The sequence below is a fragment of the Sciurus vulgaris genome (genome assembly GCF_902686455.1).
Source record: "Sciurus vulgaris genome assembly, chromosome: 10".
In the NCBI taxonomy this organism is placed as follows: Eukaryota; Metazoa; Chordata; class Mammalia; order Rodentia; family Sciuridae; genus Sciurus; species Sciurus vulgaris.
Genome location: NC_136470.1, coordinates 103,439,154 through 103,466,159, shown reverse-complemented (window position 1 = coordinate 103,466,159; position 27,006 = coordinate 103,439,154). Strand labels below are relative to the sequence as shown.

General features: G+C 36.3%; 1 protein-coding gene across 10 annotated transcripts in view; it reads right to left on the bottom strand.

The window, feature by feature from the left end:
• Positions 1–27,006, bottom strand: part of MECOM (MDS1 and EVI1 complex locus) — a 532,746-nt gene that overhangs the window by 264,141 nt on the left and 241,599 nt on the right. For all 10 annotated transcript variants that reach the window (XM_079155769.1, XM_079155757.1, XM_079155766.1 and 7 more), the window contains exon 2: positions 7,592–7,929. In XM_079155769.1, coding sequence (XP_079011895.1) covers positions 7,592–7,929 — 338 coding nt within the window. The remainder of the gene's footprint in view (positions 1–7,591; positions 7,930–27,006) is intronic.

Below are 27,006 nucleotides of genomic sequence, written 5' to 3'. Positions count from 1 at the left end.
GTCTTATTCCTGGGTATGATTTTTCTTCTAAGAAGATATATCTGAGATCTTAATGCCTTGCAAAGTAAAATTCAAAATCTATTGACTATCTTTTAATAATATTGCAAAAACTCGAGTATCTTGTAATGTAGGCTTTTCTGGTATACACTTATGATTAGATTGCATTCTCTTTCTTAAATACCCTTTGAAGACATTATTTCGGATCACTGGTAGTCTTCCTTTCCTTCTCTGTTGAAATCACCTTACTTCAAAATTAAGGTCTTCACTTCTTATTTCTCCAACTCTAAGGATCTACAACTTGTTTCATGTAATTGCATTCTAAATGATAAAGTAAATTTTCTCTAGAATCAATGCCAAACCAGTTAACATTCACATTTTCTCAAGCAGATATAGAGGACATCAAGGGAAAACAAACTTCAAAGATATTTAGTGCAACTGGCATAAAAACAGACACAAAAATCAACAGAAAAGAATAGGAAGCACAGAAAGAACCCCACATACATATGGTTAACTAACTTCAGTACTGATGGCACCAACAAAAGAGATGGGGGAAAGGTCAATCTCTTCCATAAATGGTACTGAGATATCCACAAGCTAAAGAAAGAAAAGAGTTGAATCCTTGTCTTATACCATAACAAAATGAACAAAAGACTTAAACATGAGACCTGGAACTATAAATCTCCCAAGAAGAAAACAGGCAAAAGCCTCCATGATATGGGTCTTGGAGAAGATTTTTTTGGATGTGACAGCAAAAACACGGACAATAAAAGCAGAAACAAACAAGGGGACTACATCAAACTAACAAGTTTCTGCATTGTAAAGGAAACAACCAAACAAAATGGGGGAAAAATAGGAAACTTTGGAATGGGAAAAAATATTTGCAAATCATATATCTAATAAGGGGTTAACACTCAATAGGAAAAAAAAGTGGACCAAAGCACTAAATAGACATTTTTCCAAAGAAGACACATAATGAGAAACAAATATATAAAAAGATGCTCAACATCACTAAGCATCACTGAAATTCAAATCAAAAGCTACATGAAAAATCATCTTATACCTGTTAGAATGGTTATCATTGAAAGGTCAAAAGATAGCAAGTGTCAGTGAGGATATACAGAAAAAGCAAAATACTTATACATTGTTATACATTAGTACAAACATTATGGAAAACCATATGGAGATTCCTCAAAAAATTAAAAATAAAACAACCATATGAACCAGAAATCCCACTTCTGGGTAGGAAATGAAATCACCATCTGGAAGAAATACCTGTACTCTCATGGCACTGAAGTGCTAGTCACAATATCCAAGATATGGAATCATCTTAAGTGTCTGTGGACAGGTGAATGGATAAAAAATTGTGGTATACAAATATGCAAAGGAACACTATCCAGGCTGAAAAAAGAAGGAACTCTGTCATTTCAACAACATGGATGAAAATGGAGAACAGCGTACTAAGTGAAGTAAGCCAAGCACAGAAACAATACTGCATGATCTCACTTGTACATGGAATCTAAAAATGACAAACTCATAAAAACAGAGAGTAAAAGGGTGGTTACACCAAGAACTAGGATGTGGGAGACAGGGATATCTTGGTCAAAGGGTACAAACTTGCAGTTATAAGATGAATAAATTCTAGAGACTTACACAACATTCTGACTATGGTTAATAATGTGTTGTATACTTGAAATTTGATAAGAAAGTATATCAGAAATATTTTTGTCATACACAAAAGAAGGTAACTACATGAGGTGATATCTTCATTACTTGATCGTGGTAATCATTTTATTATATGCACGCACACATCAAAACTTTGCAACACTTGACTATACAGAATTTTTATTTTCTAATTTTGTCTCAATAAAACTAAAAATATAAAAATAAAAGGTACTGGTATAGTTCTCTAAAATCCCAATTTATTCCATTTTTTTCATTATCAAACTTATTTGATTGTCAGTTCCCTGATTTCTGCCATCATCTGTTGGGCATCTTGAAAGTTCAATATTGTTGTTAGTGGTCTTAATGGATATTCATGTTTCAGTTAACATAAATATTGCATGTTTCAATACCTAAGACATCACTGCAGACCCCAAAATCAAACTTACAAGCATGAGAACTAATTTTTTTAATGATATAGGGAAGCACACCTTCATTGTAATTCTGTATGCCAGGATTACATTGCTAGAACATAATGTATTTTCAAAGCACTGCATCAAAATTATTTAATGAATTTCTGACTCTGGTATAATCTCTTTCCACTATTCCTTCCCATCTGTTTAACAGAACAGAAGAGAAATTTACTGTTCACTTGAGTCATTATTTTTCTATGTAGGAATATATATATATATGTATATATATGTATATATATATATATACATACATATATATATGTGTGTTTGAGAAGAGAAAAAGAAAAGCTAAATTCATACCTGATATTTTAACTGATCATACTAGTGTGGAGCAATTCTGGGTGAGATGAACACAAAAAATAATTTGGCACACAGTAGGTACATCACCTACTGACATATATACACTTATAGGGTTTTGTGATGGCCAAAGAGATAGGCAAAAATGGGTTAAATGAAAATATTTCAAAGAAGCAAAACTTTACACTGTTTTTCCAATGACCTATCTCAGACTACTAAAAATTTTGCCACCCAAATTATGTTTTGGCTTAAAAACAAATTTATGAATCTTTCCCAAATCCTTTTTTCCCTTGTTAAATAGGAAACAGTGCTTCCTCTTCAAATAAACCCAGAGTCACATAATTTGACCATCCCAGAGATAACTGAACTTCCAGGAAACAAGAGGCAGAGGGAAGAGGAATAGTTTATAAAAACCAATCAGTAAAATATAATAATTTGCCTCTGTTCTAATGACCCTGTGCTAGATCTGTATTTTTGTCAAGTTACTGTACTTGTTCTTGCCACTTATTGTGGGTTTCTACCAGCTCTCTGCTAAACCCAACACCAACATTCAATTTTATCCTCACAACAACCTTAATTGAATAGGCATAAATATTATCCACATGTTACATAAAAATAAACTGAGGAGCAAAGAATTAAGGAACTTTTTTCAAACCTCTCAACTAGCACACAGAGCCTGGAGAAGGATCCGGACCTGGAAAGTCTCCCTCCAAGAGTCTGCTTCCCACTACTCTGTTATGCGGCTCCCATGTTATCACATAGGGTCATCTTTAGAAGGTCACGGAAGAAAACCTCATCTTGAAACAACAAAACTTTTAAAACATACTTTCCACTTAATCAGTTACTCTAAAGCTCAGAACCTCAGAAGAAGAGTTCTATCCCTTATTCTTTTCAGGTCCTAGACACAACCATGCACACCCTAAGTTGTTGAAGGTGGCAATCAGTATCAAACTCTAGTATTATATTAAAAGTTCCTTTTTCTTAAACCAATACTGGTTTAAAGAAAATCATAAAATGCCATTTCTGACATCTATGGCTTATTTTACCTAAATGTATATTTTAGTTTCTAAATGCTATTTTCAAAAACATCCTATTTCTCTAACATGCCTAAAGAATATTCCAATGTACATTATTTTGAATATAGACTCAACTTTTTAAAAAATTATTTAAATAATGTTTAAAAGTATGGCCTCTGGTTCTAATGTTACCTTTGATCTTCCTCTTTTTAACACTTTCTTTCAAGAGACTGCCATATTTCTTTACTTAATTTTAATTGTTTAACAATTAATGGTGTGAGGCAATTATTATTGATATATCAATCAAATAAAAAAGCAGGAACCAATGCCTTCGGAGCAACTTACAATCACAATTAGTAGCAGAGGTGAATCTTGATTCCTCATCTCTAAATTCCAGATTCTATAGTTCTCCAGGGACCTACTTCTGTCCCTACTCCTTTCCACCTCTTTCAAAGTCAGATATTCTTATATTCATTCTTTCTTTCATAGATCCATTCATTCACTTTCTTCACTGAACAATTATTTGTTGACTGTCTATTTTATGGACTGAATATTTTTGTCCTCCCAAAAATCTATGTGATAAAGCTCCAACCCCCAAAGTGATTGTATTAGAAGATAGAACTAACTAAGGTTGTTAAATTTAAATGAGGTCATAAGGGTGGGGCCTCAATCCAATAGGACTAATGTCCTCACAAAAAGAGATAACAGATTGTGCTCTGTGTTTGCACATGTGTGTGTATGTGTGTACGCACACCTGTGTCTGTCTGTATGTATGTCTGTCTCCCTCCCCATACTCACACCCAGGAAAGGTCAAATGAGGACATGGCAAGGATGCAAAGCAGTGGCTGTCTCCAAGTCAGGAGAGCCCTTACTAAAAACTAAATCAATCAGAACTTCAATCATGGACTTCTAGCCTCCAGAATTGTTAGAAAATACATTTTTGTTGTTTAATTCCACCCAGTCTATGGTATTGTGTTATGGTAATTTGAGCAAACAAATACAATCTACTTATTTTTCTGAAATGTGTCAGGTATTGGGTAGTACCATCAAAATTTTATCAAAGACAATCAAGACATTGCACTAGAGAAATGTCGCCTTGCAAGCCCTCTAGGAAATCTTACCCTATAAGGGAATTTAGGCAAATAATCTTGATACTACACAATATTTTAAGTTCTTTAGTAAATGGATTCACCTTTCCAGGTGGGGCAAAATTTAGGGAGTACTAATTAGAAAGGTCATGGATGGTGTCAGAGAAGAAGCAAACTTGAAGAATGAGTAGAAGCTTTCTAAGGATGGACAGAACGAGGGACTCCCTGGCAGGGAGACCTGTGTGAACTGAAGGGGGCTTGATAGAATATGAGGACTATATATTAGACATCGTTGGTGTGGGACAGAGTCAAGATGACACATTTTTTTTTTTTGTCTTGGATAACTAGATAGATGTTAACCAATTTGTAAAAACAAGAAATGCACAAGAAGAGGAGCTGTGAAGACAGAAAAGAGCCAGGATAGGACTGGCAATAGCAATGATTTATTCCATAATTGTTTGCTGAATCAGACTTCCTCTATTTTTGTTTATTTTTGAAGGTGCCTAAGAGGGTTCTTGCTTCCTTCAAGCCATCATTTGAAAGAAATAAAGTAGCATCCAAAAGAAAGGTCTTATTAGTTAAAATCACAAATCTCTGTCTAACCACAGAGATAGGTGGAAGTGAGAGGCAGATGCGACATGAGGACAATTACAAATGGGCACCAAGGAGCGGGTGAGATGTTCTGTGAAAGTGCCTTTGCTGACCATGATTGGATTTTGTATTAACTAGGGTGAGATTAAAAAAAGACCAAATAGAATCAAGAACTCCACTCTCCCTGCCTGGATATCATTCGCCAAAATCACAAAACTTCCTGCTTTTGTTCCTTACACCTCCATAGCAGACAGGCCACACTCTCAAAAGTGAGGGTACCCAATAAAAACGGGGAGACCACTACCAAGTTGGCCACCAGCTGAATTTGTGACTGTGATAGAATGCACCATCTTTAGTGAAAATGTCACAGACCATTTCACAAATTGCTTGAATTCCAAGCAATAGAAACAACTCAGTTTTAACATAATGGAAGAAATCATTTTATATTTCTCAAGGTAAATATTTATGTGTGTATATGTTGAAGACATTTTACTCCGAGGAGGAAAAAATAATTATTATTTTTAAATTTCCTCTAAATGCAGAATTTTCCCCAGGTTCATCTCCCAATCCATAGGTATTATGCTTAAAGAGGCACAGTCCTGCATTTACCAATCCTGTAATTGCAAAATGATTTCATTATTAAGCCTTGGTTTATTCCAAGCCGTCTGGATAATCTTGACCAGGGCTGCACTTGTTGTTTAACTCTGGAGATTTTGTAATAAAAGTTTAATGGGTTACTTATTATTAGAATGTTTATAGCCATTATTTTAAGGTGAGCAATAATGACGTAAAGTTCATACGCATTTGGTTTAAAACGCATTCAACTCACATATCAGTTAAGCTACAGTGGTTTTTAAAAAATCTCTCATCAATATACGTGTCTGAAGGTAGTGTAGCTAAACCACAACTTAGCTGGGGCTGTGACTGTGGCCGAAAACAAGACTAAGGAAGCATTTCTCATTTGCAATCATATCAAATCCTGATCTTAACTTTGGGCATCTCAGAATTTGGATGAGAATTGTTTTTATTATGGCATTTTGAACAGATTTCATGAGAGGATGAATATAAAGCAAGGGAAGAAAAAGTTGGAATTAAGTCCTGAAGGCACTGCATATTTATTTCTATTTAGAAGCTAACCAGATATTCTATTAATGATCATAAATATTAAGAGAACATATCAAAATAAATCTAGTTTATCCGATTTCTGTCTGCCTGAATTACTATGAAACCAAAGGTCAATCACATCTCCAAAAACACTTTTTTACCCATGCAGAAATTGCCTACAAGTTTTCAGCGGTAGACAAGATTTTCCAGAAATGATGATACTGGGATTTAAATACAAAAGTTCTCAAGTTACAAAAATAAATGGGAAGTATGTGTGTATAAATATAAATATACAAACACACATGAACACAGTTTCCATTTACTTTTGTGTATATATAAATAGAACTATACAAACACACACCAAAACTGCACAAACCTGTTCAAATATTATAAATGCAAAAGAGTAACAACATCTCCTTATTGAAATAAAACTAATTTAGATTTTTATAACCAGACCATAACTTCTAATTCTTAGATATTGCCTCTTGGGTTCTATGAGAAGTACTGCTGAAACCAGCAACTCATTTTCAGAACCATTTTATGCTTGAATTATTCATTCAATAAGTTTGAATATGAAGAATCATCACAGATTTTAGTACTGAGTACACAACACAATACCCATTCTAGAAGCATGTAGAATCAAATCACAGTTATCAAAAAGAGATGAAGTGTATTAGAAGGACATAGAGCAACATGAAAATGCAGGATGGAAGAAAACCAAGTTTAACATATAGCTACAAAACAGAAAATAATCTTCCCAGCCTTCTCCTCCCACAGAAAGATAAAAATACAATAAAAATGGCATATGATTATGACTTTTGCTAATGCCATGTACTATTTAAGATGGCCACATCTGCTTTCAAAGTGTCAACTATAAAACCATATTTTATTTTATTGGTTTTTTGAGTTCCAAAAATAAATGGGAAATGTGTATTTGTGTATAAATATAAATATACAAACACACACACACACATACACATTTTGAGGTATTCATTAGTGTTCCCTCTTATGATGCTATACCTTTAAGTAATACATTATTTCTCTCAAGAAGTGAGCTTATATGATTACACAAATGGCATGAATCTACATCTTGCACAACCATAGAAACAAAAAGATGTACCCCATTTGTGTACCATGAATCAAAATGCAGTCTGTAAAAAAAAAAAAAAAAAATTAAAAAAAAAAAAAAAGAAGTGAGCTTGTAAAGGAGTTTATTCTTAAAGGCCTATTTGAAAACATATTGCAAAAAATAGAACTCGCTTACTTCAAGCACACTTAAATAATTTATATATTTTTCTTTTTTACATATCTGAAATATATATATATGTATATATATATACATAAACTCAAAATATGTTCTTACCTCCCATCCATAACTGGGGTCTTTCAGGTTTGACCTCTGTTCTCCCACATAAGGCCCAAACTTTTCACCCACTTCTATCTTCCTTTTGGTCCATATTCCTAGTCCTGCTCCAGGCATATTTGACTCTCGCAGTTCAAACTCAGCAGGAATGGGGATGTCATCAGGGATGTAGATGGGGGCTTTGTAAGGAGAGCCCTCCTTCGGGGTAAACGCTTCGCTGGATGTGGCTGGAGAGCATGGCTCTTGAATATTGAGGGAGGGAGTGCTGGCTACTCCGTCTGCATCTGGCATTTCTTCCAAAGGTATTTCAGGGTAGTTGCCATATACACACTCATTACCTGTGAATAAATAAGAGCTTCATGAATTTCTACTGATAGAGAGAGAGAGACAAAATTCCACCAGGGTAGACCCATTATTATGTTATTCTTCTGCAAAGACTAAATAGGGAAGACCATTAGCAAAATATGCCTTCCTCAGAAATCTCTATTGTTCACAGGGGGTGGAGGCAATAGGGATTATGGTCTGTTGGGTTTATCTGTGGTAAATTCATAAATCAGTTCAACTAATCCTCAACTGCTGATACTCACATGGACCAGCTCCCTCCATTATCCACCTGGGAAATAATCAGTAGCTTAATTTTCAGTCTGAATAAAGTAGAGATCAGAAGTAAATGTGTTTACCCCAAAATCATCCCAAGTTGGGAGCTGACAGGAACATAGGGTTTAGCAGAACGTTTTATCAATCCATGGTATCTTGGAACAAATGTCAAAGGTTCCAAAGGCTTCCAGGCACACAAGGCTTCAATTTGGGTAGGAGACTATTTTTTGGAATTTTAGTCTTTGTCCTTTCCCTATTTTTTCCTTTCTCATTTCAAACATGTCACCAAGCCCTTGGTATTTCCTTGCCTCAGTAACTTGTGCTGAGCAGAAAGCCAAAGTTACTCAATGCTAGTGATTTCTCTGGACATTTGCAAAAGCTAAAATCTTTAAAGAAATTAAGTGCATTTTCTAGAGTTAGGAAGGAAAGGAGGGGTGACTTGGGATGCACCAAAAAGAGAAGAAAAATTCCTCCAGACTTAGAAGTGATAGCAATCAGAGGCTTCTGTGTGGAGCAATGTCTCCTGGGGAGGTGGTAAGACCTTGGAGGGGACAGCAGGGTAGAACGAATAGGAGCTGGCACTGCACACCAAGACTCCCAGGACTTCCCAAAGCAGCACAGTGTACGCCTGAAGTAAATGGATGTGCTCCATGTGAGACCTCAGGGCTATTATGAATCTTGGGGTTGGAGGGTGGGGTGATGGAAACAATTATGACTGAGCTTGGCTCTTCTGCCATTGAGGGGGATTTCAGTTGTCTTAAATGAGTATGTGTTTCTTTTCTACTAGGATTATGGGCTAAAAGTCATACCTGATTGGTTTGATGCTAGAACTTGCAGGAAAGAACTGAGAAAAAATGGCTCAAAATTATAAGGAGACAGATTTCAACTGGAGCCATCCAAAGGTGAGATGAGTGCCTTCTGTTCAAATCCCAGGGGTTCTTATATAGCAGATAACCATAAGTTAGGGACAATATGAAGGAATTTCAGCTTCAGGTTGGTGACTAGACAGTTGGCCTTAATGTTCTACCAACCCTACAGTTCCATGAATTATTAAGGTCTCCCAAGAGAGTTTACTGTGGTGGAGGGTAGAAGACATGAGTCTTAGTCCTAATTTCTTTGCTAATTGATTACAGAAGGTAACTACAACACTCTTTAACAATTGTCCATCAAATACTGACTCCTGCCTCTACAAGATTTATCAAGTATAAAATGATATTTATGCAAAAGGATCTTCTAATGAGCTGGTGTTTTGGTATTAACATTAAAATAATGCCAAAAAATCAAACATGTGACAGAACTCCAAGTTGCCAACTTTTGGTAAATAGGTCCTCAATGTGTAAACTCATTATCTTTGAAGTTGAGCATATGTCCAAATCTTGAACATTATATCTGCCCTCACATCACTTCTCTTGCCCATTTCCCCATTTCCATTAAGAATACTGTCTTTCCCCTAATTCTCAATGTTTGGGGCTTTAAAATAACACGAACATTTTCTCTCCTTTATCTTAAAGTCTATTCAGACTTGAAATGCCAAACATTTCCTGCAAGATTTTCACCTCCGACCAGTTCTTTCTATCTATATTTTCAGGCCTGAACTTTCTAATGATCCTCTAGAGGGACTTCCAGAAAATCAGCCTCTTCCCACTGTCCCTCAACATGGAGCCTGTATAGTGCTGCTGATTTATCTTTCTGGAAAATCTATTTTCCTGTTCAACAGACTCCAATAATTCCCAGTGTCTGCAGGTAAAGTATAAACTTTTTGACTTGGAAAAAAAATCTATTTCATTTTTAACCTACTCTCCCTTTCTTCCTGATCCTCAACACTCTTCCACAGGAGCTCCTGGGACACAATAAGCTGATCCTTCTCTTATAAACTCTGTAATGATTTTTTCTTCAATTCTTCCTGCCTAGCTATCCTATCTCTGCTCCTCTGCCCAACCAGCTCCTAACCTTTCCCCTAGGTCAAGTTCTAACTTGTCCCCTCCTTATCCCATTTAACATGAATATCCCCTTTTCTTGAATTCTTACATAATTTCAACCATCAGTTTGGCAATCAAATTGAATGCATTGCTGCTTAGGGTTTAATGTGTATGGTTGTTTTATTCCCAACTAGGAAATAGCCCTTAAAAAGAGGTGTTAGAATTCTCACTTCTTAGGAATTCTCACTTCTTTGGAATTCTCCAAGTGATCTGCATATAGGTGTTTAATGAATACTTGTTAAATAGATAATTAACCTAACATATAATTTTATTGGACTATTACATCAAATCAATATTTTTCTGCCAAATATAGGAAACTATTTTGATCCTGAAGAGCACCTTTAAAGCACAGAAATAGAATTCAGCAGATTAAAAACTTTTCTCCAAACCCAGCATCAAAATGAACTATTTTAAACAGTGCCCCAAAGAAATATTATCAGAGAAATTCACTTCCAGGTCAAATACACTTGATAAAGCTCGTTTAATTTTATCCTTCAGGGAGATTTTGCATTTCAACCTAATATTCAAAAGTTAACTGCCAGTCTTGGTACAGCTAAAAACACATGAAAACATATCTCTAATCTACATAGTGGCATGTGCCTGTTGTCCCAGATACTCAGGAGGCTGAGGCAGGAGGATCACATGAGCCATGGAGTTCAAGACCAGCCTGGGCAACATAATAAAACCTTGTCTCAAAAATATTATTAAATAAAATTTCAAAAAAGTAAAAAACCTCTCTATACTTGCAACATACATGTACTAGGAATACAAAGTTACATTATGAATTCTTAAAAGGATATATTTGCCACTGGGAAGATATTGGTTTTTTCAATAAGTGCTACAAATTGGAAGATACCATGTAATTTATAATTTATTTTTTCCCATCTAAGCAGTAGAAAACAAAAAAGCACTTGAATAAGTAGAATGATATTCTTTCATTAATTATCTATTAAGGGTCAGTAAAATTTCACCTATTTTCTCAATGAGTTAAATCACTTGTTCTGTGAGTTCCAGCAACGTGATCTCAAATCTTAGAAAAAGGTAGAGACAAAGGTATCTGTCTGTGTCTTCCCACTGGCAAACTCACCCTGTGACCTCTCTGTTACCCATGAACTCTCCCAACGTGTAATCTAATGATTCATTTAAATTTCACTTCCAGTGGGGACAAAATCACATGTGTACCCATGAAAGAATTCGAATTTAAAAACTGAATGCAATTCTGGTTACAGTGACAAAAATATTCCAATTAAACCTAATGAATCACTTACACAGGTCAAGCAAATCCAGGAAAAAGAGCCACAGTCCCATTCTTCCATATGCAAGCATTTTATGTATATGCCAGCCCAGGCAATCTGTTTTCAAGCCACCCTTAATCTAGTATCATCTGAGCTAAATATAAAAAGGGCTGTGGTAACAAAAATGGAAATATAAAACTTCCAAGCTTTACCTATCAAAACATACAACCATATTTCAATATAATAATCTAGCATTACAAAATTTTCAATAGCAAATGCAGTTTATCACACCACAATGAATATTTTGCATAAAACAAAATAAACTAATGCCTCTATGTACATGACTCAAGAACTATCCAAAAAGCTGCTAAAATATTTCATCTAAATGACAAACTACCTCAATTATCATATCTCCATTAAATCTCTGTTATTGGGGGAAAAAGCTGGTGGATCCTTTCCCTTGGCTATAACTATGGTTAATTAAAGCATTTCTCAGATATCATGCTGACAGATTGGGCACATTTACAGTAGGTAAGTATTAGGTAAGAAGTGCTCTATACATCAGTGGTCTCATAAAGATAAATAACCCTTGTAACTTCTTGGAGCTGAGCTGCCTGCCACTGTAACTGGTTTCGTGCATCCTTTAGGCATGTCATTAACTGAGTGGGGACAGAATGACGAGCTTATTGTTGGATGTGAGGTAAATGGCTTGGGAAATGCTCTTGGAAATCAAAGTCTTCAATTCGAATGTTAAGTGTTCTGATGTCTCTAGAGACCAAGCAAGAGCCCACACTTCCATTAGATTATATTTATTTCCATGACTGAATAATTAACACAGATTTCCACTTGGGATGTTTCATTCTGAAAACATATCAGAGTCTGCAAAAGGGAAATTTCAGAAATAATACCAATAATTATAACTTCCATAGCTGTATCTATATTTTCTCATTCTGAGATAATAATCTAGTGAGAAAATGATGAGAATAATTTTCCATTTTGCAAATATGGAATTGATACTCAAGGATGCTACACAGCATACTCACAGGTAGTCAAGACGAACCTGCTGTCCAAATCTGTTCCTCCCCTTTCCTTTAAAGTCATTTGTTTTTGTTTTCTTTGGAGATGTATTTCAAAGTTTCTTTTATCAAAATTACGGCCTTACCAAGGACTAATTTGCTTTTCAGGGTTTTTACTTTATAGTTGATTATGAACACTTTCATGATTTTTTTGTTTACTATTCCCTAAAATACATTAAATTGCTGCATAATATTCCATGATACAAATCCACAATAAGTGAACTATTTGCATATTATTTACATTACTTCTAATTTTCTGATATCAGAGATAATAGATATAAACATTCTTTAATATAAATATTTATATCCATCCATTTTAATTTCCTAGATTAGATTCCTATTTAAAAAAAAAACCTAGTGAGTAATGACAGATTGCTTTTCCAAAAGCATGTATCAATTAACACTCCTACCAACCTTACTGACAATTATGTCTTTATTTTTTGTTATCAAGACAATAAGGGAAATTAAATATCAATTTTGCTTTAATTCACATCTCAGTGATAACTGAGACTAAATATTTCATTTGTTACTTATATTTCTTCCTTTGCAAATTGTTCATTGTTTTGTCCATTTTAATTGGGCTTTGGATCTAGTTTACTAATGATAAACAAATTATATTTTTGATAGTTTTTAATTTTCCCAGTAGATAATTTGACATTTGGTACTTTAATGGAATTTTTTTTTTTTTAACTTTTATGGAACTAAGTCTACTTTCCCTTTACGATTTTTACACTTTTCTTAGAAAGTCCTTATCCAATCTGGGAGGGAGGTATTCTTCTTGTATTTTCTTTGAGTTTCATAGTTGCTTTTCTACCAACCTTGGATTACCAATGATTTACTGCTGAGTGAAAAGCAGAGAAAAATGATTTCATTTATTTGAGCTCCTGTGAACGGCAGGCTAGAAAAAAAAAATGCCATTCCACTCGTAATTCTTTGATTCTTATTTGCAAGGCTGGCCTAAAATGCCTTCTCTTTTTGTGGGTTTTATATAACTCACCATTTGTTTCTTTTGGCCTCTTTGCTTAGTTTAACTGCAAATCTTCTGGGCAGATGCCATTCAAAATCCTGAGTTTCACCATTAATAGCATTTAATACTCATAATAATGCTTATTACTCAGCATTATCATTAGTGATAATAACATAATAATTATTCTTTCTATTTTGCATGTTAGTTCATTGATAGAAAATATTCAGCAACTAGTTTAATATTAATATTGAAAGCATGCATATCTGGTTTAACTATAAAGACTGATTTTTGTAGTCACTAAACAAGAAATCAGTTGCACTCAATTATACACAAGTGTACACATAATACACACATTCATATGCATTTGCAGAGTGTGTGTGTGTGTGTGTGTGTGTGTGTGTGGTGTTTAATAGCTCCCTAATCTTAAAAATAGGCTCAGACAGAAACATGATTTGAGATCTCAGGCAGACTGGTTGAGATCATAACTACATGAAACAACTGCCAAGAGGAGCCCAGCTAGGGAATTGAACAGATTAGGTAACTCAGAAATTTAGACATTTCCCCCCATTATGTTCCTCATTGCAGTTTTGTAATAAAAACACGAGCAAACTTCAAAGGAAGCTCTGTAGTAAAGGTTAATTGCTACTAAAGAAGAGGGTGGGCCCAAGCGCCAGTACTTTGTGCCCAACTTGCAAGCAGACAGGAAGGATTACACGTGGCTGAGAGTGGAGGATGTGTGTGTGCCCAGCTCTAGGAAGAGAGGAGGCTCAGCCAAACCTCAGAGCCCCACCAGGGACCTCCTGGTAGGACCCGAGCGCATAAGCAGAGTCCTTGAGTAGATGCCTGCTCAAGAGTGGGCAGGGGAGGAAGGGGGAAGACACCAATTTCCTTCCAAAATTAAAACTGGACATGCTCTTCTTCCCCGCTTAGAACAATTCCAGAGTGGTGACAGAGGCATGCTTGTGAGAAAGCAGAGGACTTCAGCAGCCAGCTCTTCTGCACCAGCAGCAGAACCAATAAACTCATGCTGGGCTTGGGGAAAAGGGTGGAGTCCAAGTAATGCCAGATGCACAAACGGAACAAAGAAGGGGACCAGCAAAATATTCTGTGAGAATGGCCCCAAGATAATGAAATTTAAGATCCCAAGGAAACGAAGAAAGGAAACTAGTAAAAGTGAGGAAAATGAATTTCCGGAAAAGTGACTTAAGCAAGCTATGAAGGACTGTGGTCAGGATCCAGAGGCACAGACTTACAAAATAGAGATATCTAATATAAAGGGGAGACACTGATGGATATAATCTTCAATATGTCCATCCTCCAGAGAGGGGCAAAAAGAAAAGACTTCAGTGGTGTGATTAGACTCTGGACTCAATTTGTAGAATCCATGTCTCTGGAGACAATTATGTTTGTAAAATAATCTATCAACATAACTTGGCACACGGAATTGCTTTTGATGACCTTCTAAGCTTCCTTGCACTTGCAGTATTTGCTACTTCCTTGTTCCATGCTATTCTGTCTCTTCCTTATGGACATGTTTCCCCCAGTGCTTCCTAAAAATATTTCATTTATGAGCTTGTCAGAAAGACCCAGAATGGAAGAGGTTGTAAGACAAGGTAGCAGGGGAGATGGTAAAAAGTACCAGATGAATTGAAAATAAGAGACTAAATCAATGAGCAAATATTTGTTTTTCTCATAGTATTGTGGCATAACTCTGGCTCATTCTGTGGCTTTTAAATCTGGTTAAAAATTTTTTCCACTGTACTAGGAATTTCACAAACCTTTCACTAAACAAGTAGGGTTTGGGAATTAAACCAGTAGCTCCTGAGCTATTATGAAATGAACTTGGCCACTTTCAAGAGTTTCTCTTCAAAGATGAAACCAAGATTTTTGTCAAAGGGTTATGGAAAGAAATTGCTAGAAAATTCACAGTTGAGGTATGAGTAAAGCTCTTTGGTATCTAGTTACAGAATCTAAGACAGCTAAAATAAAGATATTAAAATTCTGTGAGCACTATTCCAAGGGAAAACATGACCTGGTTAATGTTTGGCTCATTCTGCTCTTAGGGAGCCACAGTCAGCAATACCCACTGGAACAACCAGGTAAAACAGATTTCACATATCAGATAGTGTTTCTTTTACATTACAACCAGGTGCCTCCACTCTTTTAGCAATACAAATTTTTAAAAGACTTTTGGCAACCTCTGACCTGATGGCTTTTTTCATAAGCCTTTTATATCCCCAAAGTGATTTTCCTTCAGATTCACTTAAAGTAAAGTAGAAATGTCCCATATTTACGTTGCAGCAGACTGGGTGGTTACTCTTCAGGCAGTCTGAAATGACCAGGGTACAGCCTTTCAGTATTCAAAGTCATATCTACAGTAATTATTTGCCAGCGTATCTAAAAGAAGGCAGGCATTTCCTGTTGCACACAAATGGGACACTCTTATCTAAATTACTGTTTAAACAGGTATTTAAGAAAAGACTATCACAGGCAGGAATTTACTGATGACGGAACACATTAGTTTAGGGCTGGACACATTAGTTGAGGAATAACCATTGTCAAGAAAGGAAGTGCATCAGCATCAGGAAGGTATAGAGAATATTTTACAACTTCCATATGGGTCAAGATGGAGGATCATAAACTCTGCCATTTGTGCTTGGGGGAAAGCAGGAGTGGCACAAACCCTGGCATGGAAGTCTGGATTTAGCAATGTCAATAAACCCTGGAGTAACCTTAAGAGGAAGAGTTTGAGAGTCACAGCTGTTTGAAGTCCCTGCTTTCCCAATCCATAAAATAAGCATGGTGGACAAGTTCATTCCCAGGTCCATTCTACCCATGCAATCCCAGTTTTCCATAATGAAAACCAAAGGATGGTCAGAGTTTGGTGCACCAGAAGCTTATAAAATGTTATTTCCTGGAAAGACACTTTGAGAATTGGTTGGGTTTCTCCCAACATGTAACCTAGGAGAGACTGTACTCTGGCTGCCTAACCTTGCTCTAACCAGTGAGACTGGAATTTATTCCCAGTAGAGGCTTATAAAACTGGGCTGTTATTCTCACATTAAGTAGACTGCCCTCTGGTGAGGACTGTGGTTTATGTGTGGGCAGAATGTGTGGTTTACTACCTCTAATTTGTTTATGTTGTTGATGGTGGTTTCAGAAGAAGGCAGCACCCCTCTACATGCTAGAGTGACCTGATTTGCTTCCTCTTAAAAAAAAAAAAAAAAAGTGTTTAAAGGTGGGCAGAGACATGAGGGAGCATTAATGTGCCATTGCTAATGGAGGAGCAACTGGGATCCCTTTGACCACAGCTCTGCTTCATTCAGTTCTGCATGTGAAATGAGAGCCCCAACTTGTTTATTATAATTACCTAAGTGTGGCTTGGTGGCTTTTGGCAGAGATCCTTCTTGCCTCCAAAGGAAAGGCCAAAACTCAGGAACTACAGGCTAAAGAAAGGAGATGTAGAAATGCATTCTCTAACAAGGAGACTGAATTCTAATCAACACCAAGTGAAAATGTTAAAAAATACCCCTAGAAGATGATGATAAGGAAATTGAGATCTAATTTCTGCCATACAGAAAACAAAGGTAGATGGTGTGCAGGAAAACTGAATAAGCAGGGTAGATGTAAGTTCAGAGTCATTCTCACAGTAGACATGATGCAGACAGACACTTTTCTACTGCTAGGAAAACAGAAGAGCTTTCTTATAGCCAGGAGTCTCACATCAAGGAAAGAAAATAATTATGCCTGTCTGGCAGAAGAGGGAGTCGTAGCAATGACTTGCCGATTAAAAGGAATGTGAACAAGCAATTAAACACTAAGCTAACCATACGTCTTGGTTTGATAAAAAACAGAGTGCCCAAAAGAATGAAATTTTGATTGAGTCTCAAAATTAGGTTTTATTTGAAATTGAGCAATGGCCCTTGTTGTCACAAGGTTTGTTAACTAAAAAGCAACAATGACCTCTGATCTCAGAGTAATTCTGTGGGAAATTTTCCTTGATTTGACTAATTTCAGTTTGGACTCTGCCCCATTGCAAATACAGAATCTTTAGTTCAAATAAGTTTAGATGTTGCCAAGGAGGGCAATTTGCAGCCCCATTCCAAGCTCTAAAGGTCCCCATATTGAGTTTCCCAATACCATATCACATTGAACATAAAATCATTCAAAACTATAGGGATGGAGAGAATGTCATTGAAAAGCATAAAGGAACTTTTTTTTTAATTTGAGAAAACACTGTACACTTTGATAAAGATGTTTTTGGAAAAATATGAACAGATGTGCTGTGTATGTGTGTATATTTGAGCACTTAGGATTTGAGAGGGGGTAATTTCAACATTGTTAAGTGGTAACACAAGCTAGGTATTTAAGGGAATGATATAATATGACAACTTCATAGACTACCAAACTATGTATAGTCTCTGGAAATTGTCATTATCAACATGTACAATAACTAGTAGCATTAGGTGGTCTGTACAGTGTCCTTCATGTTTAATTGAGTCACACAGTCTAAGACACTTGATGGGCACCAGGCCCTGCCTCCTAATGACAACTGACTTTTTTAAAAAAGGCATTCAGGACCTCTTCTATATAAATTACTATAGTTTGCAGCAAGAGAGGATTATAAATGTTTGCTGGCAAAAACTAAATTTATTTACAAACTGGGTCTAATTTATTTATGGCTCCAGTACAATAGGCTTTTGTCGAAATATTTATGTTATCTGTACTTCTGCCTCACTAAACTCTACCACAATCATAAACACTGTTGAAAAATTATTTGCAGTTAGCAGGATTTAAACTACCCATTATATCACTAGCTAGCGCCAGTAAACTTTTGCACTGGTTGATAAAGTTTCCTCCGTGGAATAAATATACATTTGACTTTCAAAATCTTTGGTGGGCTCCACACTATGAAAAGTGAAGGATTAAACAGATGTTCCAGACATTACCAGTTTTGTGTGAATGCTTCAACTGCTCATTCCAATTGAAATTTTGAGGCCAAACTACAAAAGTGCCCAGATTTAAATCCTTTTCTAACATTAAAAGGAGAATTAGATGATTAAAGTGCAGAGCTCATAGCGTTTGCCCAAGATGTTACCACTCAGACTTACCCATTTATCCATTCCAAAATATTTATTTGGTATCCCATTGTGACTAGAACTGTGAAAATTGCTGAGGATAGAGAGAGAACTGAATCAGATAAAATTTCTGCCCTCAAATAGCTCAGAGTTGAGTACAGAAGACAGAGATGGTAGTCAGTATAAGGCAATAAAATAGGTCTTAGATGAGTGAGATTAGAAAGAAGATGCCTGTTGAAATAGTTGTGTATAGGCAACTCTGCAATTGGGCATGCCAATCCATAGACCCTCTAGCCTTAGACTGACTGAAATCAGGTACAGTTGGCCCTTTGGACCCACAGGTTTCACACCCAGAAATTTAACCAGCCATAGATGGAAAAAAATATGGGAAAAAAATGTCTCTGTACTGAACATCCACACTCATTCTTCTTGTCATTATTCCCTGAATATTGTATAACAACTATTTACATAGCATTTACATTATATTAGGCTTAACAAGTGAGATAGAGATGCTTTAAAGTATAGGGGAGGATATGTGTAGGTTATCCACAGATACTTGGCTATTTTATGAAAGAGATGAGCATCTATGGATTTTTGCTACCTTTTTAAGGACATGGAGCAATCTTCCACAGAGATTGAGGGACTACTATATACACTGTTTTTGAAGAATAAACCTCTCATTCTGATGATTGTTGGAAATACAGTTGTTTTCATTGCTGAATCTCACCAAGTTCACAGTAATGTGAGGATCAAAGAAGGATTATTTAATCTTGCTGCTGCTTCTAAATAATTCATAAAGCAGGTTTCTAAAACAGCATTGCCCACCTTTCCATTACAAAATAAGTCAAAAGAAAACTTCATGGAGAAGTGTCATAACTAATAAAAATGTATTTCCACTTGATCTACTTCACTGAAAAAGACTCTGAGTTCTACTGTGACTCAGGTGGGATTGCTGCAGTGTCAGTGACACTCCACCAGCCTCTAACTGACCCACAACACAACACCCACCTTCCAGATGGAACTGGAAATTGTTCCAAACAGACCAGAGATAACTCTGGTTGGCCTCAGAAGGGTGATGTACTCAGAGGAAAGATGGGCCAGACCAGCTCCAGTGGCATCAGTTGAGAGCAAAGTTGTCAAAGAAATGCTAGTCCTCTTGCTTCCTGGTATCCCACAGTACCCACCAAATGATGGGTTTTTACCCAAGTCATATCCAAACATGCTTACAATAGCCAAAGTAACCTAACCAAAAGCCAAAGTAGAAAAATAAAATTTGAGAGCTATATTTATTTCATGTTGAGGGGAAAAAGATTGTTTTAAGAATTTATTCTGATAAATCTTTTTTAACAAACTGCTTACTTTAATATGTCATTGCTGTGCTAATTAAGATAAAATCTTCTGGCATCATATTTGCTTAAACCTCAAGATCATTGATTGAAATACCCATTTTTAAGCTAGGCATAGTGGTGCACACCTGTAGTCCCAGCACTCTGGAGACTGAGGCAGGAAGATCCCCCAATCCCAGGAGAGATTGAGGACAGCCTGTCAATGTAGCAAGACCACATCTTAAAAGAAAGACAAAAGAAGGGAAAAGCAAAACATCCATGTTTCATAGCATCGTGGAATCTGAGAATATTGTCATTTTAGTTATCTAAACATCTCAGATGCTTGATGATTCAAATATATTGTGGATGAACCTATGTAAATCTAGATCAACCACATCTGCTCAAGAGGAAAAATTGGAAATACTGCAATTCTATCAAAAGCATGTGATCTTCAGAAAATACATTGAATGCAAGAGATACCTGGAGTGCATACAATTACACAATAAATTTACAGGTTTGAGCTCTTGCTGCTTTTGTTGATTTTGTTGCTATTGTATTATGTAGACTTCATCCAAATTTTCAACACTCATTACCACTAAGTCCTACCAACTATGATCCGACACAGATTCAACATTATGCCACAAAATGTTAATCATTCAGTCAACAAGACTTCTACAGACAAATCTCCATGGGGGGTCACAAAGAAGAATAAAGTGAAATTGCTGATTTCGAAGGACTTACAATCTCGTGGGGGAGATAAGGCAAATATCCAGGAAGAATTAAGTTATATAAATCTGCATTGCAAGAATCAAGCGAATCATACAGAAAACAAAGACTGAACTCTAAACATAAGTGAAATTTCATTTTTGTTAATAGAAAACTGAAGTGGAGGATGGCTAAAAACTCTATTCATGATGAAAACAGATAATCGAGAGGATTGTAAAACAAAGTGTTGTAGACTGTGGCTGAGCCTTGGAGAGGTAATGACTTTTAATTGGATTGAGTTTATCATATTTGCAGAGGTACAGCAGACACAGAAGAAAGGATTAGAGTGATTTCCAGTTTCTATTATTTGGCATAATGAGAAAACAGAGGGTGGTCCACATCCCTGGCACGTATTATGAGCCATAGGAGATGCTTAATACGTCAGGTTTTGGTAGCATTGAACTCGCCTACATAAACACATTTATTTGGACATTGTTAAGTCAAAACAAGTCACCTGGAAAAAAGGTCACAGGTCATTAATTTGCATAGTACAATGGATTTATGAATTTTTAAATTAATCCTTCTGGATCTCTACACCATTTCAAACCGTAGGGCATATCTGCATTTTCCTTCAAAGTTTAGATAGCTTAAAGGGTCAAATGAAAATGCTTGACGGAAGAAAAACCAGCTGAGCAGACTTTGTTTCTCCTAGGTGGAAAAGAAGCACAATAAAAATTCTTCCAAGAAACAGCATTCTATACATTTTAAATATACATACAAAACCAAAAGAAAATAAAAACAGCAACAACAAAGCTTGTGTAAATATTTAGTAAGGCACAAAAAGATCATACAACTGGCATACCCCAAATTCAAGTGAATCCAAGTGGAAAGATTATTAAAGCATACCTCCACCAAAACTCCACTGGACTGTAAGGTGATGAGGGCAGAGAGCACAGGGGCCTAATTCACTGCAGAATCCCCAGAATCCAGCAAAGTTTCTAGCTCCTGATCATAATTCATTGTGATTTTATTGACTCAAAAATGTCAAAGCAAGCCAACTCTATTGGAAGTACTGAGTAGTACCTCCTTTTCTTTCTGTAAATTGGGAAGTTTTAACCTAAGTGTTCAAAAGACATCACACAAATTGTGCCCCACAACTTGGGAGGTTAGGCAGGAGGATAGCAAATTGGAAGCCAGTCTGAGCAACTTAACAAGACCCTAAGCAATTTAGCGAGACCCTGTCTCAAATAAAAAATTTAAATGGCTGGGGATGTAGCTCAGTGCTAAAGCACCCCTGGGTTCCATCCCTAGTACCAAAAAAAAAAAAAAAAAAAAAAAAAAACACTGAAGGAAAGTTCGTATTGAATCTACACATGCTTGTACATGCACACATATGCAAATCTCACATGAGTACACACACACACACACTCCATATGATCAAGTCACTAATTTATGGACTTAACCAAATGTAGTAAGCTCAAAATGTGTACTAAGTTCTCACATTGCAACATTTCCAAGTATATTTGTTATAAGAGGAATAAAACTAAACAAAAAGTTCCCATGTGGATAACCCATCTTTATGTCCTTTCCTCAAGATTTCTAGTGTGTCCTCCAAGAAGGGAGAATAGTAAAGTAGTGTCAAATACCACCAGCTAAATTCGATTCCACGTGTATGTGTTGTAGCACCTGCTATGCTGTAGAATGTAAGAGCAAGGACTCGGCTTTCTTCACTGTTGCTTCTGCAGAGCCAAGCACATTGTCTGGCCCACAGCACATGTTTAGTAAGTATTCATTAAATGAATGAACAACTATAAGAACACAGAGATGGACCATAAGGAATTCAGAGACTAGGACAGCTATCACCAAACCAGGTACATCATAATTTTATGTGGAGCTTGCATTTAAAAATCCAAATTCTATGGCATTTCTAGAAACAGCTGTAAAGAAATCTTATGTGCAGATTCTTTATAGCATCCAAGGCTCCCTACTCTATAGTCTCAACTCAAATTGTCACAAGAAATTCAAGTAATCTATAAACCATAGACCCTGCTTCAATGAGAGGTTCACACTGGGCTCATGTCTACGATGTAGTTAGGTGCCCACAGGAAAGTCCCCAAATCTCTTTGAACTTCTGTTTCTATAACTATATCTGACTTTGCCCAATAGGGAGCCATACAGGATAAGTGAGTGCTTGACATGCAGCCACTCCAAATTAAGATATGCTAAAAGTTTAAAAATTTGTGACAGGATTTAAAAATGTGGTACCAAAATTTTAAAACATCTGATTAATTTTTGTATATTGATTATGTACCAAACTGATATAATTTTGGACACACTGGGATAAATAAAACATTGATAACATTATTTTCACCTATTTCTCTTTACCTACTTTAATGTGACTGCTGGAAATTTTTAAATTAATATGTAGCTGACATTTATATTCCTATAGGACCACACTGGTTTTAAAAAATATTTATGACACCAAATTGCTGTAAGAAACAGAATAGCACATTTGAACATTTTTTTGTTAGAGGAAAATGCAAATGCCAAAAGCCATTATTATTTGGGGAGGTTCTTATGTCTCTGTGTCTTAAGTGACACATCTTAAAGGTCAATATCTTTCAGATAGCAAAAAGAAATGAAATGGTTCATGTACAAGTCATTCTTCAACACTCCCCTATCAATAAAGCTCTCCATACACACTTATTGAAACAAAATAAAAAGAGAAATCAATGTAATCATTGATTACAAAAATTGAGCTCATTCCAGAGCACTACGCTGCCAGTGTTTCTGTGAAGATGCAAGAAACAGTGTGGGCCGGACGGCTAGTGAAGGGTTTATATGTGACATCTGCATTATTGCTCACCATTTGATGATGGGTGATGAAAGGCTTATTCCATGGTTTCAGACCAAAGTTCAGGGAAGGAAAAAAGTCATGGGATTGATTTATCTCTTTCCTTGTCTCCTGGGTAGAACAATACAATTCCTCCCACACAGCTCTCATTTTACCACTTAAAAAGAACAGGTGCCTTCTTTTTGAAACACCTTCTTCTGGTGTTTCAAGACAGATAAAAGGACATGAAGGACTTTCTACCAGCCCCTTCCATTGCTAAGGTATAGTTGGTGAACCTCCAAAAATGCTTCCTACGTGTGGTCTGATGGATGAATATGAAGAGCAGATATTTCCAGACTCTATCGACATAACACTCCATGCTATGATTCCCAAGAGCTTGAAGAATGCCAATAGGTAAAGAGATAACAAAACCCCAACCACTATTCTCTCAAAGCTATGTGAAAGTGAAGACTAGCCGAGATTCCTTTGGGGATAAAAGATAATCGAACTGTCATACACAGTTCATTCGGTATCCTTACCAGGTCATGCCTCTAGACATTTATGAATATTAATTGATGCATTTACTGCAATGTAAGTCAGTTGCTAACCTAACATTCCAGGCTTTGTTCTGAGCCTCGTATCATTTTCTTCCAGGCTGTTGATTTTGGAGTGGTTGGATAATTCTAGTGAACTGCTAGCAAAGCGTGATCAATCAATACTTTGAAAGCTTCTGGTTCATCCCAATAACTGCTTTGATAAATACTATTCTTGGGACTGTGTGAAATTTACATTGTGGGAGTAGTTAAATATATGTGGGAACATGGCAGGCTACTGTCAGGGTTTTTTATTTATATTTAAACACGATCTTTTGTTGACAATAAAATCTCTTTTGCTCCAAGGTTATTCTCTCAGAAACTCTAAGTCACTCAAGTTCTAGGCACACTAATACTAATACTTTCTCTATGACTGTAAAAAGATTGTCATGCATTTATACACATTCAGGGATATATAAATAATAATAATAATAATAATAATAATAATAATAATAATAGAATACTCTCATTTTAAAAGCCTGGATAAAGTCATTAAAGAACACATCACATTATTGGACTCATGGATGAGTATATACTGCTAAATATGGACCATTCTCTCAAGAAAGCTTTAACTTGGGTTATCAAAACTGACACTCATTTTTAGGAATATGTCAGAGGGTTACAGATTTTTTCAAAAATTGGTCACAGCTTTCTGAGAATTTCATGTAGTTCTTTTATGAATGGTCACTGTTTTAGTCAGCTTTTTTAGCTTCTGTAACCAAAAGACCTGACCAGAACAATTTTAGAGGAGGAAAAGTTTGAAGCTCATGGTTTCAGAGGTCTCAGTCCATAGATGGCTGACTCTGTAGCTCTGAGCCAGAGGTGAAGCAGAACACCATGGCAGAAGGGAGTGGAAGACGAAAGCAATCAAGACTTGACAATCAGGAAGCAGAGAAACGGACTTCAGCTCATCAGTGACAAAATAGATATCCTAAAGGCAAGCCCCAATTGACCTCCAGCCACAAACTACCTGTCTATAGTCATCAGCCAGTTAGTTCATTCGACTGGATTAATGCATGGATTAGGTTAAGTCTCTCATACCCAATCATTTCACCTCTAAACTTTCTTGCATTGTTTCTCACATGAGCTTTTGGGGGACACCTCACATCTAAACTATAATGGTCACAATCAATTGCTTGTATTATGCTTTCAATGCATTCTATAATCTAACTACAACACATTCTATAATCTGTCCGTGAACATCCCACAGAATTTTATTTCTGTGTTGTTTTCATTTTCAGTCTTCTAATCTAGAATGCCCTTTCCACATTCTGCGTTCCACTGCTCCCTAGTAAGGACCTCTACTATTCCAAAATTTGGGAACAGAGCAGTAAGACTAACAATGTCCCTGCTCTTGTGAACTTTATTGCCTGGTGGTTATAAGAGGAAAGGACACCAATACATATAGAGAATCTGAGACAGTCTTAAGTGCCTTGAAGTAAAGAAAATGGGATGACATGTGGGAGTAGGTGATTCCTTTGGATAAGGAAGGCCCTGCAGAGGAGGCAACATTGAAATCCTTTCAGCACTGAAGCCTAAACTCAGTCTATGTATCTTATCCGCTAAAGGTTCCCACTCACCATGTTCAGCATGGTGGACCCTTTCCCTCATGGATCACAGAGCAGGTAAACTGTGCTGTAGAACATACGCTTCTACATTTGGCTCTGGTGCTATTGTATTTAGTTGTTTTTATGTCTGTATCCTCACTTGGGTTTTCAGCTTCTTGAAGGCAAGGCCTATGTCTTATTTACTTTTTAAGTAACTGCTGAACTGTCAATATAGTGGATGCTCAAATTCAAATTGGACAATTTTTCAAAAAACACTACCTATGAGATGATTCCTACTTCTGAATCTTAAATAGATTTCAAAGGAGTCTGTTATCCACAAAAGTCATTCCCTACACTGGAAGAAGTAATTTCCGTATCACTGACCATTCAGAAAATTTGCCCAAGCAACATGTGCCAATTGCCCTTTTGAGAGAAGTTAAAATTCAGAAACAATAATCACCTCCCTCAAGTCTCAGAAATCCTTGGGTCTAAAAAAGGGGGAGTTTTACAAGCTTTCCATTTGAAAATGCCCCCCCCCAATTGAGGATTTCACCACTTGAAAAGAGTAATAAGAAAGCAAAACTTTTAGTTAATAAACCAGAGTATTGAGCATCTTTTGAAAACCTCTTACACAAAATAAGTGAGATTTTACAAGCAGAAGCAGAAACAGAAGTTTTACAAGCAGAGCAAGCTGAAGTTTTGTTTTTCATTTTTATGTATGTGTTTTTATAAACATTTTGCTCTTGTCTGGACCTAAAGATTGTATTAAGTAGAGTTCTCATTCTTTAAGTGACACATGTAAAAAGAAAGTAAGTTGTTCAGATAGAAGAACTAATAAGACAAGTAATAAAATATCTGTTTCTGAAGAATCCAAACATTCGTTCTTAGTTGGGATCAGATTCTAAAATCTCAATTTAATAAAAGAACCCCAATCCCCTACCTGAAAAAGGAATGTCTCCAAGTTTAAACCAAGGTGGATAAATATTCCATATTCTACTTCAAATACCAAGAACAAGGTAGGTATTTTCCCTGCTGCTATAATTTGACATCCATTTTAATGATGCTTACTTTATTGCTTGTCAGAAAAGTGAAATGGCCTGTCGATTTTATGAAGTTTCTCCTACCTTTTGGATGGTTATATTACATTTTGAAATAAGTGCACAGCTCCCCTCCCCCATCTTTTTTTAGCCTAAATGGTGCATGTGTGGGTTTGGCTGCCAGTGGAATGAAGTCATAATTTCAGGAGTCCAAGAGAATAGATCAAAATCACGCCAACACTTTCATGGATGGATATATGCTGCTAAATGGATGTTTACCTAGAAAAGTCATCATCTGGCAGGCAGCAGAGTGCATGTTCCTAAGGAGCTAGCTCATGTATACTAAACAAATTTGGCTTGGCTGCTGTGAGAGCTGCCCTGTGGAAATTCTCAACATACATTTGTTTGATTGAGCCGTCATTCCCAGTTGATCTGCTGATGAT